This window comes from Salvelinus alpinus, chromosome 33, assembly GCF_045679555.1.
Source record: "Salvelinus alpinus chromosome 33, SLU_Salpinus.1, whole genome shotgun sequence".
NCBI lineage: Eukaryota > Metazoa > Chordata > Actinopteri > Salmoniformes > Salmonidae > Salvelinus > Salvelinus alpinus.
This window is the reverse complement of record NC_092118.1, coordinates 22916497-22936873: the sequence shown is the minus strand read 5'-3', so window position 1 is coordinate 22936873 and position 20377 is coordinate 22916497. Positions and strand designations below refer to the sequence as shown.

At 44.8% G+C, this 20377-nt stretch overlaps 1 protein-coding gene across 2 annotated transcripts in view; it reads right to left on the bottom strand.

The window, feature by feature from the left end:
• Positions 1-20377, bottom strand: part of LOC139562802 (synaptotagmin-7-like) — a 100047-nt gene that overhangs the window by 13635 nt on the left and 66035 nt on the right. For both annotated transcript variants that reach the window (XM_071380860.1, XM_071380861.1), the window contains 3 exons: positions 20273-20377; positions 8938-9291; positions 5856-5981 (listed from right to left, as the gene is read on the bottom strand). The exon at positions 20273-20377 is cut by the window's right edge. In XM_071380860.1, the coding sequence (XP_071236961.1) occupies positions 5856-5981; positions 8938-9291; positions 20273-20377 (585 nt within the window). The remainder of the gene's footprint in view (positions 1-5855; positions 5982-8937; positions 9292-20272) is intronic.

Genomic DNA, 20377 nt, shown 5'->3' with positions numbered 1-20377 from the left:
GGGGCTAGCTGTTGTAGCATTGATTGATACACTCACAAAAGCTTGGATTGCTTTCGCTGCAAAGCATATTTTCAAAATCTGACACGATAGGTGGATTAACAACAAGCTAAGCTGTGTTTTGGTATATTTCACTTGTGATTGCATGATTATAAATATTGTTAGTAATATTTTGCGCCCTGCAATTCAGCGGTTGTTTAGGAAAATGATCCCGCTAAAGGGATCCGTAGCGCAGAGAAGTTAATGGAGTTAGGTAGAGTTAATGGAGTTAGATAGAGTTAATGGATTTGGTTTGAGTTAATGGAGTTAGATGAAGTTAATGGAGTTAGATTGAGTTAGATAGAGTTAATGAAGTTAGATAGAGTTAGATGGAGTTAGATAGAGTTAGATGGAGTTAGATAGAGTTAGATCATGTTAGATAGAGTTAATGAAGTTAATGGAGTTAATAGGGTTAGATAGAGTTAATGAGTTAATGGAGTTAGGTTGAGTTAATGAAATTAGATGGAGTTAGATAGAGTTAATGAAGTTAGATAGAGTTCGATAGACTTAATGGAGTTAATGGAGTTCATGGAGTTAGATTGAGTTAATGGAGTTAGATGGAGTTAGATAGAGTTAATGAAATTAGATGGAGTTAGATTGAGTTAATGAAGTTTGATGGAGTTAATGGAGTTAGATGATGTTAGAGTTAGTGAAGTTAGATGGAGCTTTAGACAGAGTTAATGAAGTTATATGGAGGTGTAATGATGAGTTTGTTACAGCAGAAAATCTTTCAGTGTACTCTCGATAATATCATTCATAGCAGGCAAGCCTTCATGAGATATGAATGATATGAGCATCTTCATAGTATTATTGGAGAGAAACAGCGGTGCCTCACTGCAAAAACAATTGACTTGCTTAAGTATCAAATACAGGTCCCCAAACAGGCTGAGCCCAAGACACGTTTTGCATGTTGATTACATAGAGTGTATGTGAATCTCTGGAGTGTCTCTTTTCCTGTGTGTATGTGTCCCTACTCCTTTTTCTCCATCTCCATATCTGTGTGTGAGAGTGTGTGTGTGTGCTGCCCACAGGGGAATCTCATTCCCCTGTTGTGATATTCAGCAGTGATGCAGATGTAACCCAGCCAAGCTGCCTGGGCAGACAGTCATCCACCCTGACAGAGGACCGGAGCTCTGACATCATCCCATCAGAGCGCCAGTCAACACCCCCAGGGGAAGCACGATTAGATGAATGAAGAGATAGAGAGGTAGAGGGAGGGAAAGAAAGAAAGGGCTGACAAAGGGAGGGAAGGTAAGTAAAGGGTTAATAGATCAATTAGATCAAGGGAGGAAGAGAGACTGCATGAGAGGCAGAGAGAGACAGTGAGAAAGAATGAGAGATGGAGAGATGGATTGAGAGGAGCGGGGTTGGTGTTGTAGAGGGCAGCATGATGGAGGGAGGAGATGGAGGTGAGGTGGAGTGGGAGGGAGGGTTGGGTTCTTATGATGGGAGAGGGGGTAGAGTGGTGAAAACATAAGAGATGAGGGATCAACAGGGGGACCTGGCTTGGGAGAAAGCGTGTATCCATAAACATTCAGTATATGAGGCATGCTGATCATACAATGCCCCAGGAGAGCAGCGCAACACAATCACAGGTCCCCAGGCTGTGATGGATGAGGCCTGAGCTCTGGTGTCAGCCCACTCAGTGCAAACATCCAACAGCAGGCCACCTCCCTCCGTACCAGCTTAATACAACTAATGGAGCCATCTACTATATGTTGTCCAGCTAACTGCGGTTTGAATACTTTTCTCCAACCTGAGTCTGAGTCATCCTGATTGGTTGGTACCCCGTGAATGTTGGTTGATGCTTCAACTGATCTTTAAACTCCCTTTTATTGCACAAACACCTAATAAAGTAAAGAGATGGAAAAGTGATGTCATTTCCTCCTCATATCTCACTTAGATATTGATTAAGGTGAATTTATGCAGCGCTTTTTTCCACACAGGACTTCCGATGCGGATTTCTCACTATTTTCCATCAGATTATATAACTGCGCTTTCCTTTAATCAACTTTGTGTTCCGACTCAAACGCCTCAGCAAGGCATGGTGAATGACTTTCTGCGACAGAGCTGACTTTTTTTTTTAAATGGCTCTTTTGTGCTGACCTATATTGCTGTTCCCAGCCAATCAAGTTACCCTGAGCTAGCTCCAGAGGCGGCCATGGAGACCGTTGCCAAGCCAGAAGAGTAATTATAAGGCTTGACTCAGTTTGATTACAGGCCAGATGAAGAAACTCTGGCTCCAAGGAGTTGGTGGTCCAGGCTCAAAGAGCATGGAGCGTTGAGATCCTTATTTACGTGTTCTCTGTGTGTCTGCGTGTCTGGGGGCAGGCACTGTCATGCTACAGCAGATTTTATTTTGAAGATGGTAATGATATTGAGCTGCCATGATAAAACTCCGTAGCTACTGCATGTTGGTGGGAGGGTTAGTCCAGTGACCCCAGTCAGCTGTGAGGCTTAAGGCGTCTGACACAATGGACCTCAGCCACCAGTGCATGACTCGATGACCACAACTTCAATAACCAGCTTTAAGGTATAGCCTACAGAATACTGTATTCACTCTTTGGACCGAGTTTTTACAATACAAACACTTTCTGGATCAGATATCATATCTGTAAGAATGGTATCGTCAGAGAACAGTACAATGCTCAATAGAAGCAGCTGCAGTAGCATGCTTTAGAGTCAGACAACATTGGGGTTAAACTACTTTGTGGAGCATCACTAATCTCGCAGCACAAATCTTTCCAGACTACTAATAAATACAAATGACTTCCAGGATAATTTCATTGTTTTCCTCCCTCATCTCCTTGTGGATAGAGCTTGGTTATCACTGGCTTTAGAGTTGTGCTGTAACACTATGATTAGTTTCTAATTGAGCTGCCACAGCAAAAGAAACAGAGATTACGCTGCCTAGTTTATGCTTCTCACGAAGCTTTGATTACCTGTTTCTAAGCATCTGAGTTCACACTCCTGTCTCCTGAGAATGAGCCAAGGCATATCGTTCTCCATCCATCTGAATAAAGATTCCCTCTCTGCCCGAAATAGATAATATTCCGTTGTACTCAGTTCTACAGGGATAAACAAGACAGGTCTCACGGATGCAGCAGAACATATTCTCCATTTGAGAGAATGGTTGACCTTCCCTCTCTACCAATGACCCTTTCTCTGTCTATGCAAGGACATCCTATTCTAATATACATTAAGGTGTGTGTATGGACGGAGGGTATATGCTTTGTCTGTCAATGTCAGTTTCACCTGAGCCTGTATGTGTATTTATTAATCTCATTGAACTGTATGTTTCTAGGCATCTGAATTGTGAATGGTTCCATTTCTCTTTGAGTGAATACTTCTGTCTTTTTGGCAGTGAGTGTACATTTCACTAGCAACCTGAAAGCAAAGGTTTCTCTCTTTGTTTGACAGCATATGTGTGCTCTCTCGCTCTCTCACACACACACACACACACACACACACACACACACACACACACACACACACACACACACACACACACACACACACACACACACACACACACACACACACACACACACACACACACACACACACACACACACACACACACACACACACACACGGAGGGATCATCACTTTCCATCATCTTCAGTCTGCTGGGATCCATCATAAGGCCAGGGGTGGGCATGGCAGGGGCACTGGGACCCACACAGGGGTAACTAGAGAGACTGAGAGATGGACAGAGATGATGATTGAAAGTGGTTATTCATTGTGGAAGGACACTAGACAAGTTGGCCCACGAGATTGTGCCTCGCACCAGATCGCTTTGATTAAAGACTGGTGTTGGACAGGCACCCGGCCAGGAAGAGGGAGAAGATGAGCATGCAGGTGTGCCTCCACACCGTGACTGCAATGTAGGCATTTTAAGGCTGAACAGGTCATAATCGTGGCATGACCGTGAAACACGATTAGCATGACCACGACAAGACAAACCCACAGGCCAATACAGCACAATAGCGTTCCTTCAGAACAAAATTCTTATGTATTCTGACCGCTGCACAGAAATCCATCTACCATCGTTCATATTTTGTTCCTTTTAGAACTGAGTACAAAGGCAATTCCAGGAAGCATTAAAAATGGTATTGAAATCATAAGATGCAGTACAAAATAGTCTACATCAGAGAGATTCAGTGAAAACTAACTATTGTCTGATAAATGTAAGAGCTGTTCTATTGCTCATCTGGGACAGAAATGTACTGAACACTACCATATAAAAGCACTCACTACTACACCACCTTACACAGTAGGACTCCTTACCCAATAATCAGGATTTATGTACAGTCCACTACCCATGAGGGACAGGAGGCAAGCAGAGCACTCAATTCCTGAGAACGTTTTAGGTGATAGCACGGCAGCCTATCTAGCTGTTTGCTCACCACAAGAGTTGCTCTGGTTCTTATTTCCCAGCTGGTAGTTTAGCGTGCTTGTCTCTGACAGCTGTTGGGGAATGCATATGGAGTCGGTGGCAGAAGAACGGTTAGCATATTTTTAGACAGGCATTTCACACGGGGGGACCACACTCCCGAATAATGAGTCCGCCCCCACCATGTTCCCTGCTGAGGAACGGAGACACGCAGATCAAACCCTCTTTGAGCTGGCGAGGAAGAGCGGGAGGCAAACAGGCTAACAAGGGGGAGGCAGGATGAGAGGGAGCATGAAAAGAACAAGGGAGCATGAAAAAGGAAAGATGGAAAAACTGAGGAAACAAAGCCAAAGCAGACTTAGAATGGCAAAGTAAACAAACATGTTGCGGTAAGGCTAGGCCAATGAAGTGGGACAGGATGTAGACACATAGTTAACACTTGATGATTGGACATTCTAGTGTTCTTACCTGATAAGTCCTATTTAAAATCAGGAGAAGGAATTGGGGAATGGTTGATTGGCCAGGATCAGAGACAATATATGGGGTGCAGATGCTTATTTAATATATAATAAAGGTCATTACTTCCTGCTACCTTCTCAGAGTGACTATATCTAATCCTGTTACTAATGTACTAACTCAGGACTCTCTGTCACGCCCTGGCCTTAGTATTCTTTGTTTTCTGTATTTTTTAGTTAGGTCAGGGTGTGACAGGGGAGATGTTTGTGTTTTGTCTCGTATTTGGGTGGTTGTATTGTATAGGGGGTTTTTGTTGAGTGTATGGGTTTGGGTTCAGTAGAGAGGTTTAGGAAAGTCTATGGTTGCCTGGTTTGGTTCTCAATCAGAGACAGCTGTTTATTGTTGTCTCTGATTGGGAGCCATATTTAAGGCAGCCATGGGCTTTAGGTGATTGTGGGTATTTGTCTATGTTGAACGTTAGTAGCTTGTGTGTGCACTTTCGTTTATAGCTTCACTTTTGTTTTGTTAGTTTTGTTGTAAGTGTTTCGTTTCGTGTTACGTCTTCATCAAAATAAAAGGAAGATGTATTTCTAACACGCTGCGCCTTGGTCTCCTCACTACGACGATCGTGACACTCTCACAGCAGGAAGACACTGAAACCAACCAATCAGATGCTTCTGTCAGCCCATCCAATTACAGCGTCCCCATTGGGTTGTTATAGGCTCCCTCTCACTGTGGATCATGCCGATCACACAGCAGCTTCAAAACTGGACCACAAGGATCTGCTCTGAACCTCCGAACATCAGACACACTGCTGAGAAGTCTACACCAACTATTTTCCTTCAATCTCTCTTATCTCATTTCACCAGGGCTTTATTTCTCAACTCTTTCTTTCTTTCTTTCTTTGTCTTTCACACTCTCCCTCTTTCTCATCCTTTCACTCTTTTGTTCATAGGCTGGCTGGTACCTTGATTTGTCCGGTGGAGTTGAGTTTTCTTGGCACGCTGGTGCTTCCTGTAGATCTGGGAGGTTGGCGAAGTCATCTTGTTCAGCCAGCCCGATCGCTAGAGACAGAACAACCATCTTCCCCTCGCTGCTCCACACAATGACACACACACACACACACAACGAGAACAGAGACAGAGTAGAGACAGGTAGTTAAAAAAAACTGTAAAGAGGAGAGAAAGGTGGTATTATCACTTGGATTGATACAAAACCTCATCCTTAAAACATTTAATTGAACCCAAACTGTTGTAGACACAGATTGTTGACTTTCTATGTGCTTTGGAGCATACCATGTTACAGGCTTTAGTCATATTGAAGTATGCTGAAGTCTGAAAGGGGCCAGGCACACAGTGCTCTTAACAAGCAAACATTCACACACTCCTGCTCTCACTCACACACACACACACACACACACACACACACACACACACACACACACACACACACACACACACACACACACACACACACACACACACACACACACACACACACACACACACACACACACACACACACACACACACACACACACACACACCCTTAGCTTCCCCTAAGGGATCCTCTTCCACGGTTTGTGTAAAGCTGTGAGGTGAGTCACTGTGTCTCTGGACCCTGTCCTGTCTAACTCTCTCCATCATTCTCTTCCTTCCCTCACAGCGCCTTTACATAACACATTCCTGACCCTTGTTCAACAAAACCCACTCTGACCCTCACTGTTCTCTAATCATCTTCGGTCTTCCTGGACAAGAATATCACAACATATTGTCTTTGGGGGACAACCTCGTAGTGTGTAGTTAATAGTAGTAGTTAACATCTTTTAGTGCAGTCTGAGGAGGCTGAAGATGTTTTGCTCCATGTCCAGCTACCTTAATGACACATGGAGTCTGTGCATCATACAGCTATTCATCACGATGTAAAAATGTATTAGCATTCATCCTGCTTGTGCTTTTCCTCCCTCTTCTGGCATTTTTTCTTTCCCTCCATATTTAACCCAAATATTTTATGTAATTTATATTTCTGACCTCTCTCTCTCTCAAAATTGAAAATGCATTTAGCAAAAGATCACGACTGCCTGCAAAAAAAATGAACACAACCATACTTATCTCTTGAGTCGAAGCAGACAAAACAGAAATGTTGTCTGTGTTTTAAAATCCAAGTAGATCCATACAAGTTCTTTACAGTCACTAAATCATGATGATCAAATTAAAGTACTATCCAAGGTGGTTGTTCACCAAACTATTTCATTCACATTAAATCAAATATCATTCCTGCACATTATGTGCAGGATTCATTCATCGCTATCATCACAATCCAATTCCATGTATTCAATACAAAGGTTGGTTTGCTCATAGTTTTGTAGACTTTCCATTGGCACACAGAAACACAATCCACAATACACATAAGGAAAGGTGACCACAATAGAGGAACACAACTGATATGAATTTATAGGCCTAAATCCACACCAAAGTAAAGCTCTATCATGGAAGGTCACAATGTTGGAGATGATGACTTAAAAGTAACACAACTTCATTCTCTGCATCTCTGTAAATCCGCAATATAAAATAATCTTAGCAATTAGACAGTCCGCATTGCCTAGATCTTTCCACCTCTCCCCATCCTCCCATCCCCTAGAGCCTGAGTCCAGCCCAGAAAGATTCATGTTTACAGAGACTGTGGGCAAGGCCACCTCTCCCTCCATGTTCCACATATCTGCCCTGCCTTTATTGAGCGATGATTCAGTGAGGAGGTCACTGGTCTGAGGCCTGTGTTAATGGGCCAGAGAGACTCAAGTGGAGGGCAGGGGGGTCGGGGAGGTCTGCAGGCTGCCCTACACAGCCTCAGACATCCATCATCGTTCACACACAGGAGGAGAAGGAATCGCTGTGTTTTGTTTCTCTAACAAATAGTTAATCCCCAGCCAATCATTTCAATACCAGATTCATTGGAAAATCGGTGACACCATCAAATGTGTCAGGAGATTCTGGTCTCCAGATCGCTCCTCCACCTACAGTAGATCTACTCTCTCCAATATGCTGTGAGGGGTCTGTGAAGTACTGAAGTTCTGCCTACTGCAGGGTAATAAAAACAAACGTACATTTAGCGGTACATATGATGGTACATTTGATGGTACATTTGACACATTTAGCTTTAGCATAGCTAAATATTGTAAAAATTAGAGCTAAATTGAATTAGGAAGTGGTTGTTTTTCATCCATATCCACACAGAGAATTGAACTCTCTCTCCACCTCAACAACTCCTCCTCATCTCCTTGGGTTTAACCTTCATCCTATACCCCCTCTCTTTCCATCTTTCACACACTACTCCTCTCTACCTTTATCTCTCTCTAATAGTGACAGTCCATTGAGGGAGTAATGACGCTGTAGACAGGAGATCAATGCATGTAGAGTTTCTACATGCTGCTGCTTAACCCCTGCACCCATGTTGATGCCCACAGGCTATAAATGTGATATACACTGTAAGCTCGCACGCACGCACGCACGCACGCACGCACGCACGCACGCACGCACGCACGCACGCACGCACGCACGCACGCACGCACGCACGCACGCACACACACACACACACACACACACACACACACACACACACACAGTAAAGACTTCAGAGTACGGTATGCAGCTGCAGCATACTTATTAGCTCAAATAGTTTGTCCCCCACCCTCAGGTAGACAAGTGTGACTATGCAAAGATAATACATGTGACTTTAAGTAAACTTAAAAACAGACACTAAAGGGCATACAGACAGAGTAACCAAGAACGATGCATAAATTAGACAGCATATTAAAGTAATGCCAAAAAACAGCTACAGTACATGGCTTAGGCTTGGCATTTCGGGAGTGAATCTTACAGTATATGAAACTCTTTAGGACAATTACCTGAGGAGAAGGGGGGAGATTTGATATAATAAGGACAACACAGTGAGGTTGAGAAAGCCCAAAGAGACAGACAGAGGACAGTGCAGACAGGTTCAGAATAGAACCAAGAGCAGAATCTAGAAGATTCCAAGATCAGCAGACTCACAGGAAAGACTTGACATCCAGTCCTCTGTTGCGGATCTGTCCCATCATGTGGTCCCAGCTGCCTGGATTGGACCTGGAGCGTCCTCCTCCTGCTCCTCTGTACCGGGAAGCACCTGTCCCCGCCGGACTCCCCCGCACCCCCCGCGGGCCTCCCCGGTGCCCTCCGCCCCCGAGCCCTGTGTGCAGCTGGCCCAGGCTCTGGGAGGTGGCTGGGGGGTCATTGGGGCCCGGAGGGGGCTGGTGGCTGAGAGGCTGCTGGAGACTCTGCTGTCGCACCAGGGGACGAGGACGGGCTGCTGCTGAGGATGGAATGTGCTCCAGAGTAGAGGCGGCCGAGAGGGAGGGGTCCCCAAAACTGACCAGACAGAGTAGCAAGGGAAGAGACGGTAACAAGGGTTTGCAGAGGTTGCAGTGAGAGAAGAGGGAAGGAGAGGGATAGATGAGAAGGATAGTGGTAACCAGAGAGATTGACAGAAGAGATCCATAATTGGAAAATAGGAGATACAGAGGAAGAGTGATGGTGTGAGTACAATACAAGTACCAGAGGGAACAAAAATGAGGATGGGCCCAGAGAGTTCAACATAGAGAAAGGAGGGTATGGAGAGATGGAAAACAGGAAATAGAGCATTGTCAGGTTAAATCAGTTTAGGAGTAGTCATACAGTTGTAGAAGATGCTTGTATAGATGCTTGTATGTGAGTGTCTGACAGTCTGTGGGTAGGCTTGTGTTTTTGACAGTGCTCAGCCCCACACCAAACAGGAGCTAACAGCCTTTATCTCTATTTTCCTCCATCCACTGCTCTTACCCTTTTCATGTCACTTTTCTCCCTGATTTACCTTGACCTCTTCCTCCTCCTTTGTATCCATTATTTTTCATCCCATTAATCTGTCCTCCTCTAACCCATGATGACTTTACACTAGCCTCCTAGCTACCTCTCACACTATGCTGCTTCTCTTAGGTCAACTGGTCTTTGTCAGCTCTATTCATCTTGCCTGCCTTACCTATCAGTTCAACACATTCATCTGACCAAACAACCCTCTCCCCTCCCTCAAACCTCTCTGTCTTTCTAATCATCCGTCTGCTTTTACACTAGTTTAATAGTGCTTCCCTACTCTCCACCTTCGATTTCTGCCCTTCATGATTACTGTAAGCTCTGGCTAAACAGCCTCTGTCTTAGGCTAGTGCAGCACTGGAGGATTTACAGCCTTTGGCTGTGTTGACTGTGCTCTTCAGTGGGCCCGGGCTAGCTCCACAGCGCTGTAGTAATTCTACTGGAGAGCACCAGAGGCAGGGCCCCGAGAGGAGGGATTTGTGGACCAGATTAATACCAGTCACACTTCATACTCCCCACATGGCCTTTCAGATAGCTCACATACAGCTCAGGACAATGTGTTGACTGAAGATGGGCTGTGGTTAGTGAGAATGAGTGTTACTGTCATTATATGAATGGTCAGTGGGTATGGAAGTGTCTTGGGATGTTCTTATGGTATGTGCTAATAGCGGTTACAGCACATTTCATAAGTGTACGGACGTTGCTTTAAACATTCCAGAAAATCTACAAGTGCCATCAGATTTGCTTGGATTGTACAATTGAAGTCGGAAGTTTACATACACTTAGGTTGTAGTCATTAAAACTAGTTTTTCAACCACTCCACAAATGTAGTTTTGGCAAGTCGGTTAGGACATCTACTTTGTGCATGACACAAGTAATTTTTCCAACAATTGTTTGCAGACAGATATTTTCACTTATAATTCACTGTATCACAATTCCAGTGGGTCAGACGTTTACATGACTGTGCCTTTAAACAGCTTGGAAAATTCCAGAAAATGATGTCATGGCTTTAGAAGCTTCTGATAGGCTAATTGACATAATTTGAGTCAATAGGAGGTGTACCTGTGGATGTATTTCAAGGCCTACCTTCAAACTCAGTGCCTCTTTGCTTGACATCATGGGAATATCAAAATAAATCAGCCAAGACCTCAGAAAAACAATTGTAGACCTCCACAAGTCTGGTTCATCATTGGGAGCAATTTTCAAAAGCCTGAAGGTACCACGTTCATCTGTACAAACAATAGTACACAAGTATAAATATCATGGGACCACGCAGCCGCCATACAGCTCAGGAAGGAGCTCCTAGAGATGAACGTACTTTGGTGTGAAAAGTGCAAATCAATCCCAGAACAACAGCAAAGGACCTTGTGAATCCAATTAAAAATTGGATGTAATAAATGTATTACTAGCCACTTTAAACAATGCCACTTTATATAATGTTTACATACCCTACATTACTCATGTCATATGTATATACTGTACTCTATACCGTCTACTGCATCTTGCCTATGCCGTTCTGCATCTTGCCTATGCCGTTCGGCCATCGCTCATCCATATATTTTTATGTACATATTCTTATTCATTCCTTTACACTTGTGTGTATAAGGTAGTTGTTGTGAAATTGTTAGATTACTTATTAGATATTACTGCATTGTCGGAACTAGAAGCACAAGCATTTCGCTACACTCGCATTAACATCTGCTAACCATGTGTGTGTGACAAATACAATTTGATTTGATTTGAAGATGCTGGAGGAAACAGGCACAAAAGTATCTATATCCACAGTAAAACGAGTCCTATATCGACATAACCTGAAAGGCCGCTCAGCAAGGAAGAAGCCACTGCTCCAAAACCGCCATAAAAAAGCCAGACTACGGTTTGCAACTGCACATGGGGACAAAGATCGTACTTTTTGGAGAAATGTCCTCTGGTCTGATGAAACAAAGATAGAACTGTTTGGCCATAATGACCATTGTTATGTTTGAAGGAAAAAGGGGGAGGCTTGCAAGCCGAAGAACACCATCCCAACCGTGAAGCACAGGGGTGGCAGCATCATGTTGTTGGGGTGCTTTGCTGCAGGAGGGACTGGTGCACTTCACAAAATAGATGGCATCATGAGGGAGGAAAATTATGTAAATATATTGAAGCAACATCTCAAGACATCAGTCAGGAAGTTAAAGCTTGGTCGCAAATGGGTCTTCCAAATGGACAATGACCCCAAGCATACTTCCAAAGTTGTGGCAAAATGGCTTAAGGACAACCAAGTCAAGGTATTGGAGTGACCATCACAAAGCCTTGACCTCAATCCTATAGAAAATGTGTAGGCAGAACTGAAAAAGCGTGTGCGAGCAAGGAGGCCTACAAACCTGACTCAGTTACACCCACACTGTCAGGAGGAATGGGACAAAATTCACCCAACTTATTGTGGGAAGCTTGTGGAAGGCTACCTGAAACGTTTGACCCAAGTTAAACAATTTAAAGGCAATGCTACCAGATACTAATTGAGTGTATGTAAACTTTTGACCCACTGGCAATGTGATGAAAGAAATAAAAGCTGAAATAAATCATTCTCTCTACTATTATTCTGACATTTCACATTCTAAATCAAATCAAATCAAATTTTATTAGTCACATACACATGGTTAGCAGATGTTAATGCGAGTGTAGCGAAATGCTTGTGCTTCTAGTTCCGACAATGCAGTAATAACAACAAGTAATCTAACCTAACAATTCCACAACTACTACCTTATACACACAAGTGTAAAGGGATAAAGAATATGTACATAAAGATATATGAATGAGTGATGGTACAGAACGGCATAGGCAAGATGCAGTAGATGGTATAGAGTACGGTATATACATATGAGATGAGTACTGTAGGGTATGTAAACATAAAGTGGCATAGTTTAAAGTGGCTAGTGGTACATGTATTACATAAAGATGGCAAGATGCAGTAGATGATATAGAGTACAGTATATACATATACATATGAGATGGGTAATGTAGGGTATGTAAACATTATATTAAGTGGCATTGTTTAAAGTGGCTAGTGGTACATTTTTACATAATTTCCATCAATTCCCATTTTTAAAGTGGCTGGAGTTGAGTCAGTATGTTGGCAGCGGCCGCTAAATGTTAGTGGTGGCTGTTTAACAGTCTGATGGCCTTGAGATAGAAGCTGTTTTTCAGTCTCTCGGTCCCTGCTTTGATGCACCTGTACTGACCTCGCCTTCTGGATGATAGCGGGGTGAACAGGCAGTGGCTTGGGTGGTTGTTGTCCTTGATGATCTTTATGGCCTTCCTGTGACATCGGGTGGTGTAGGTGTCCTGGAGGGCAGGTAGTTTGCCCCCGGTGATGCGTTCTGCAGACCTCACTACCCTCTGGAGAGCCTTACGGTTGTGGGCGGAGCAGTTGCCGTACCAGGCGGTGATACAGCCCGACAGGATGCTCTCGATTGTGCATCTGTAGAAGTTTGTGAGTGCTTTTGGTGACAAGCCGAATTTCCTCAGCCTCCTGAGGTTGAAGAGGCGCTGCTGCGCCTTCTTCACAACGCTGTCTGTGTGGGTGGACCAATTCAGTTTGTCCGTGATGTGTACACCGAGGAACTTAAAACTTTCCACCTTCTCCACTACTGACCCGTCGATGTGGATAGGGGGGTGCTCCCTCTGCTGTTTCCTGAAGTCCACAATCATCTCCTTTGTTTTGTTGACGTTGAGTGTGAGGTTATTTTCCTGACATCACACTCCGAGGGCCCTCACCTCCTCCCTGTAGGCCGTCTCGTCGTTGTTGGTAATCAAGCCTACCACTGTAGTGTCATCCGCAAACTTGATGATTGAGTTGGAGGCGTGCATGGCCACGCAGTCGTGGGTGAACAGGGAGTACAGGAGAGGGCTCAGAACGCACCCTTGTGGGGCCCCAGTGTTGAGGATCAGCGGGGTGGAGATGTTGTTACCTACCCTCACCACCTGGGGGCGGCCCGTCAGGAAGTCCAGGACCCAGTTGCACAGGGCGGGGTCGAGACCCAGGGTCTCGAGCTTGATGACGAGTTTGGAGGGTACTATGGTGTTAAATGCTGAGCTGTAATCGATGAACAGCATTCTCACATAGGTATTCCTCTTGTCCAGATGGGTTAGGGCAGTGTGCAGTGTGGTTGCGATTGCGTCGTCTGTGGACCTATTGGGTCGGTAAGCAAATTGGAGTGGGTCTAGGGTGTCCGGTAGGGTGGAGGTGATATGGTCCTTGACTAGTCTCTCAAAGCACTTCATGATGACGGAAGTGAGTGCTACGGGGCGGTAGTCGTTTAGCTCAGTTACCTTAGCTTTCTTGGGAACAGGAACAATGGTGGCCCTCTTGAAGCATGTGGGAACAGCAGACTGGGATAAGGATTGATTGAATATGTCCGTAAACACACCAGCCAGCTGGTCTGCGCATGCTCTGAGGACGCGGCTGGGAATGCCGTCTGGGCCTGCAGCCTTGCGAGGGTTATCACGTTTAAATGTTTTACTCACCTCGGCTGCAGTGAAGGAGAGCCCGCAGGTTTTGGTAGCGGGCCGTGTCAGTGGCACTGTATTGTCCTCAAAGCGGGCAAAAAAGTTATTTAGCCTGTCTGGGAGCAAGACATCCTGGTCCGCGACGGGGCTGGTTTTCTTTTTGTAATCCGTGATAGACTGTAGACCCTGCCACATACCTCTTGTGTCTGAGCTGTTGAATTGCGACTCTATTTTGTCTCTGTACTGGGACTTAGCCTGTTTGATTGCCTTGCGGAGAGAATAGCTACACTGTTTGTATTCGGTCATGTTTCCGGTCACCTTGCCCTGGTTAAAAGCAGTGGTTCGCGCTTTCAGTTTCACGCGAATGCTGCCGTCAATCCACGGTTTCTGGTTTGGGAATGTTTTAATCGTTGCTGTGGGTACGACATCGTCAATGCACTTCCTAATGAACTCGCTCACCGAATCAGCATATTCGTCCATGTTGTTGTTGGACGCAATGCGGAACATATTCCAATCCGCGTGATTCTTAAAATAAAGTGGTGATCCTAACTGGCCTAAGACGGGGAATTTTTACATGGATTTAATGTCAGGAATTGTGAAAAACTGAGTTTAAATGTATTTGGCTAAGGTGTATGTAAACTTCTGACTTCAACTGTATATAATATACGACATTAGGTTGGTTTGATTGAAGTTCATCAGTATCATGCTTTCCCACTCTCTCTGTTCACCTGTATCACCACTGCCTAAATCCTTCCTCTCACTCATCTCATCCAAAGTATTATCATTGGACCTTTTATATGGCATAAAGAATCTAAAGAATGAGGTAGGGTATAAATAATATGGATGGATTAATTAGGTATGAAAGATAGGGATAAGCTTACAAGCTATCAGTGACAAGAGAAAAATATAACAATATAAAGAATAAATGTGACTCAGAGATAGAAGTGTATCTATGAAAGCAGCAAGTCATAGATACCAACATCAAATAAAAGTCTTTCAATAAAATAATTCCACTCTGCTCTTCCAACAATGATGCATTCAGTGCCAAGCTGCAGTATGCGCCCCATCAGCTGCAGTATGCGCCCCATCAGCTGCAGTATGCTCCACATCAGCTGCAGTATGCGCCACATCAGCTGCAGTATGCGCCACATCAGCTGCAGTATGCGCCACATCAGCTGCAGTATGCTCCACATCAGCTGCAGTATGCTCCACATCAGCTGCAGTATGCGCCACATCAGCTGCAGTATGCGCCACATCAGCTGCAGTATGCGCCACATCAGCTGCAGTATGCTCCACATCAGCTGCAGTATGCTCCACATCAGCTGCAGTATGCTCCACATCAGCTGCAATATGCTCCACATCAGCTGCAGTATGCACCACATCAGCTGCAGTATGCACCACATCAGCTGCAGTATGCACCACATCAGCTGCAGTATGCTCCACATCAGCTGCAGTATGCGCTACATTTTACAGTCCAACAATTATTTATGTCATAACTGACAGAATGATTCATCAATAAATCTGGATGGAATACGTGGCATAGGGCCAGCCAGACATCTGGGAGTCCAATTCACACAGAAATACATTTCACCTGTGTCATAAAATTGGCTTAGGCTTTTTTACAGCTCCTACCCAGATACCGTAGCAAGCTCAACACCTAATTCTTTCACTGTACATTTCTCTACTATTTCAATATCTCTCATGTCCAAGGTTGAATACATTCAACTGCAAATAGATATTTAATTTGTCTCTCTGCGTGTATAGTAAATGACTTACCTACCCTGTCATTCAAATGGCCAGGCAGGCTATAAGCCCTTCTATCTGCTGCTTGTATCCTCCCCCTGCTAACTTAAGGAGGGCTTCTCAGATATCTCCTACCCAGAAAGTCAATTAAACTGACTAAAAACCTTGAGTGATTTGTAATTAAAAAGCCTTGAGGGGCAGAGGTAGAGAGAGGGGAGAGTGAGACATATCTTACAGCAGAAACATAGACACACATGCCTACCTCAAAATAGAAACCAATTACAGACCAGAAATGGGGAAAAAGTTACATTTGATTAGGATGAGGGGGGAGGTAAAAAGTAGAGGAGTGAAGAAGGCAGGTAAAGAGGGAATTGGATTTTGACTGAAAGTGTTAAAATGGTTATACACTCTTAGAAAAAAGGTTCCAGGTAGAACCCTCTACGGAAAGGGTTCTACTGTATATGGAACCCAAAAGGGTTCTACCTGGAACCAAAAGGGTTCTTCAAAGGGCGTCCCCTATGGGGTCAGCCAAAGAAACGTTTTAGGTTCTAGATAGCACCTTTCTTCTAAGAGTGTACATGAGGAGAGTTTCAGGCGTCTTAAGAACGGCCCTGCTATAAGATTCCAAATCAAAAAGTAGATATTTTGTGGTCCAATACAGTGATGAAGCAGTGGCAGACGTTGCGTAACTTTTGGTATTTGTTTGTGAGAGAGGATGTTCTCTTTAGTCAACAGTGCCTTACCATGAGAACATATTCCCATGCATCAGAAAATGTCAGTACAAGCACTCACATTTTCAGCTCATCATTTCCTTCAATAGTTTCTTCCCTTTTTCCATCCATTCTTCCTCTCATAAATCTCTGCACTTCCGAATGCAGCATATATCACATATAAGCCTTTCTGCTTCTGACTGCAGTCCCCCAAACCATCCATACCATGCCCCTGTGCTGCTCAGCAATACCCCACATGCGTGACCTCATGCCCAGCCAACCCGTGTAACTCATGTCACTCACTTTCTGGGCCTCAGGCCTCCGGCGTGCATGTGGCTCTGGACCGTCTGCCAGCGCCCAGCCTTGCTGCCAGGGCCCAGCCCCGTCACTATGCTTCTCACGCTGTCACTGCGACTGGGACCTGCCCCGCTCCCACACCCAGCCCCGTCCCCGTCCCCATCCCCCTTCTCCACCCCACTGAGAGACAGGGGGCACCAGATAGACAGACAGACACAGACATAAAGGAGAACGAGAGAGACAGACGGAGGAGAGAGAGAGAGACAGAGAAAGAGAGAGAGAGGTGGATAGTAACAGTAGAATCAGTGAGGTAGAACAACCCGGAAAGTGAACCACACAGCAGAATAGCATTAGGATGGGGGTAGTGTTATCAATCCAGCTACAGGTTTCCAATACAGAGGAGTAGCAGCCAGCCAGCAAGTCAGTAGGCTGTGCTGCTGCTGGGTTAGCAGGAGGGAGACGGGCTGAGATTCACTGTCTGTCTGTCTGTCTGTCTGTCTGTCTGTCTGTCTGTCTGTCTGTCTGTCTGTCTGTCTGTCTGTCTGTCTGTCTGTCTGTCTTTCTGTCTGCCTGTCTGCCTGTCTGCCTGTCTGCCTGTCTGTCTGTCTGTCTGTCCGTCTCTCCGTCCGTATGTCCGTCCGTCTGTCTGTCTGAACCAGATGGGAAGAGTGACAGAGTGGTGTGTGTTTGGATGCAGTAGGACTGAGACAGACAGATGCTGGCTGTGTTTTGAGTACCTGTCAGTTAGACTGACTGGCCATTCTGCAGCTTTCCTTTACACTGCACATTAAATATACATGACCAAATGTATTATTCTATCAAGGACTTCATGGTGTTTGCAATACAACTGAGGGGGTCATGATCATTGAATTATGTAGGCTATCTATGGCCTATTTACATTTTAAAAGAAACAGTTGATCTACTTTGTTATGTACAGTAGGATATACAACGTTAAATGAAACAGATAGGCTTGATTGAAAGATTATGGTGTGTGTAATGACATTGTTGGAGTGAGTGGCTCGAAAGTCTCTAGTAAGACATTGTAGTGTATAGCAGTTAATCAGCACAGTGAATCTGTTGAGTACACACTTCATTCCTCTCCTGCGTAACCCAGAGCAGCACAAGCAGCCGTAACCTAGACAACGTCACAGAGACAACACCAGACAGACCAGAGACAGTTTCACTACAGGGTCACTACACTCAGTGGAGACACACAGACACAGTCAGAGAACACAGCTGCTGGCCGAGAGGGAAAACACTTTAGACAGAGGATATGTACGTCCAGCCTGCAACAGTTCTACAGTGAGCATGGGGTAGGGGTAGGGATGGATTGACCATTTAGGGAGATTTAAGGTAAGTTATATTTAGCTTATGCACAGGGCTTCCCATCCCTTGCTCAAGACCTCGTCACATGACGGTGAAAAGGGCAAACATTTGACTGGATCTCAAAAAGGGATCAATGGATCCTAGCAGGTTCACTGTACTACAGCTCATGAACTCTAAAGACAATACACCCATTGAGAATAAACCCCCTCTTTATCCTTTCTCTGGTAAACTATAAAATAAAATAAAAAACGACTTTCTCCGTGCAGGAAAAACATCAATGACATTAGAGCCTTTAGTGATTAATGTACTGTACTGTACAGCTATAGAGTGACTGGTGTGTCCAGAGGGCTCAGGTGGTCTGACTAAGGAGAGGCAGCCTTATAGCACCTGGAGGTGGTGGTGGTGGTGGTGGTGGTGGTGACACAAAACCACGAGGCACAACGAGAGTGAGGAGAGGTGATTAGGGAACGACACAGGACTCCTATAGAATGTGACAAAAAAACGACAACAGCAAAAACTAGGAGCAAAATCCCAAAACAACGGTCAACCCTCGATGACAGAGCTGAGGGGACGGTTTAAACCGAGGGCAATGGGTTTACGGTTAATACCCTTAAGATTAGGGGATGGTTGGTTAGTTGGTTGGTTTCAGTGGAAAGGTGGGTATTGGGCTGTGTGAGTGGGATCTATAAAGGGTTTCTGCTCAGATGGTTTGAGGGTTGTCCGTCTCCATGGTAGCACTCCATGGGCTGGAGGTGAAGGGTTAGAGGTTAAGGGTTAGTGGGGCTGGCAGGGCTGTAGGGAATAGGGGGCATTTCAAATGTTGGTTGGTTGGTTGGTATATGGGTAAATGTTGGTATATAGGTAAAAGTTTCTTCATGTTAAGTTTCAGTATGCTAAGTTTCAGTATGTTAAGTTTCTGTATGTCTATATTGTGTGTAATTTAAAGATTCATGTTACATATTCATGTGTCCAGATGGGAAAGGCTAGTATAATGAATAGTGTGTTTATAGTGTTTATAGTGCGGGGCAGCTTCAGACATGATCTGCATCTATTAGTGTCTCCATCCAATTAATATTTGATCGGTCTTGGTAACAGCACTAGAGACAACCCTCTTCTTGATTCAATCTAAGGTAGCATCCCAAATGGCTCCCTATTCCCTATGTAGTGCACTACTTTTGACCAGAGGGAATAGGGTCAAATTTGCGACGCACCCGAGATGAAGAATAGAGGGCTGGAGGGAGACAAGGCTGACCTCACGCCTGGCCATCCCTATACTGATGTCAGTCACATCTAAGGTGAGGCAAGTAGAAACATCCAGTGGCAGCCCTGTACATCTCAATCTAGTTCTGCATGGTCAACAATGCATACTAAATAGCTTTACCTTTCAGACCCTGTTGGCTTCAGGAAAAGGAATTACTAATGCCAATCAACGGAACTCTCCCAAGACAGAAGATACTGTATGTAAGATGTGCATGTTACGTGGATAACATCACTTAATAATGCCGTTTGGCCCCCTTAGGCTATTACATTTGACCTTAGCAATGACCTTTACCGGGACATATGCATTAGGTTATGCCTTGGGTTCAGAGCTACTGTTTGGCAAATGAGCTGCTTGTGTACAATATAAAGTGCATACTTTGTGCATCATGTAGCTCTTACGTGTATGTCCGGCAGAGAGAAATGCATGCGTGGACTAGGGTGGACTAGGGTGGCATGTTCCTATGTAGACAATGTACTGTGTCTTGGATGTATATTTTGTCTGCAATGTTTGTCTGTTTCAGACTGAAGGTGTTGAGGGTCAGACTGAGTCAGACTGAGGGTGTTGTGGAGGGTTGGGGGTACGGGGGCACAGAACTCAATGTAAGAGGCTTGGCTCCCCCGCTTCGTTACAGCCCTGCACAGAGAGAGGGGTCCCTTACCAGCCGACCGAGACTCACTTGGGCGTGAGGCGAGGGTCTCCGTACGGGGCATAGGGGGACATGTTTAAGAGGAACTCCTTGGGCGGGTAGGAGCTCCATCTCTGCTGCACGTTGCTGCTGTCA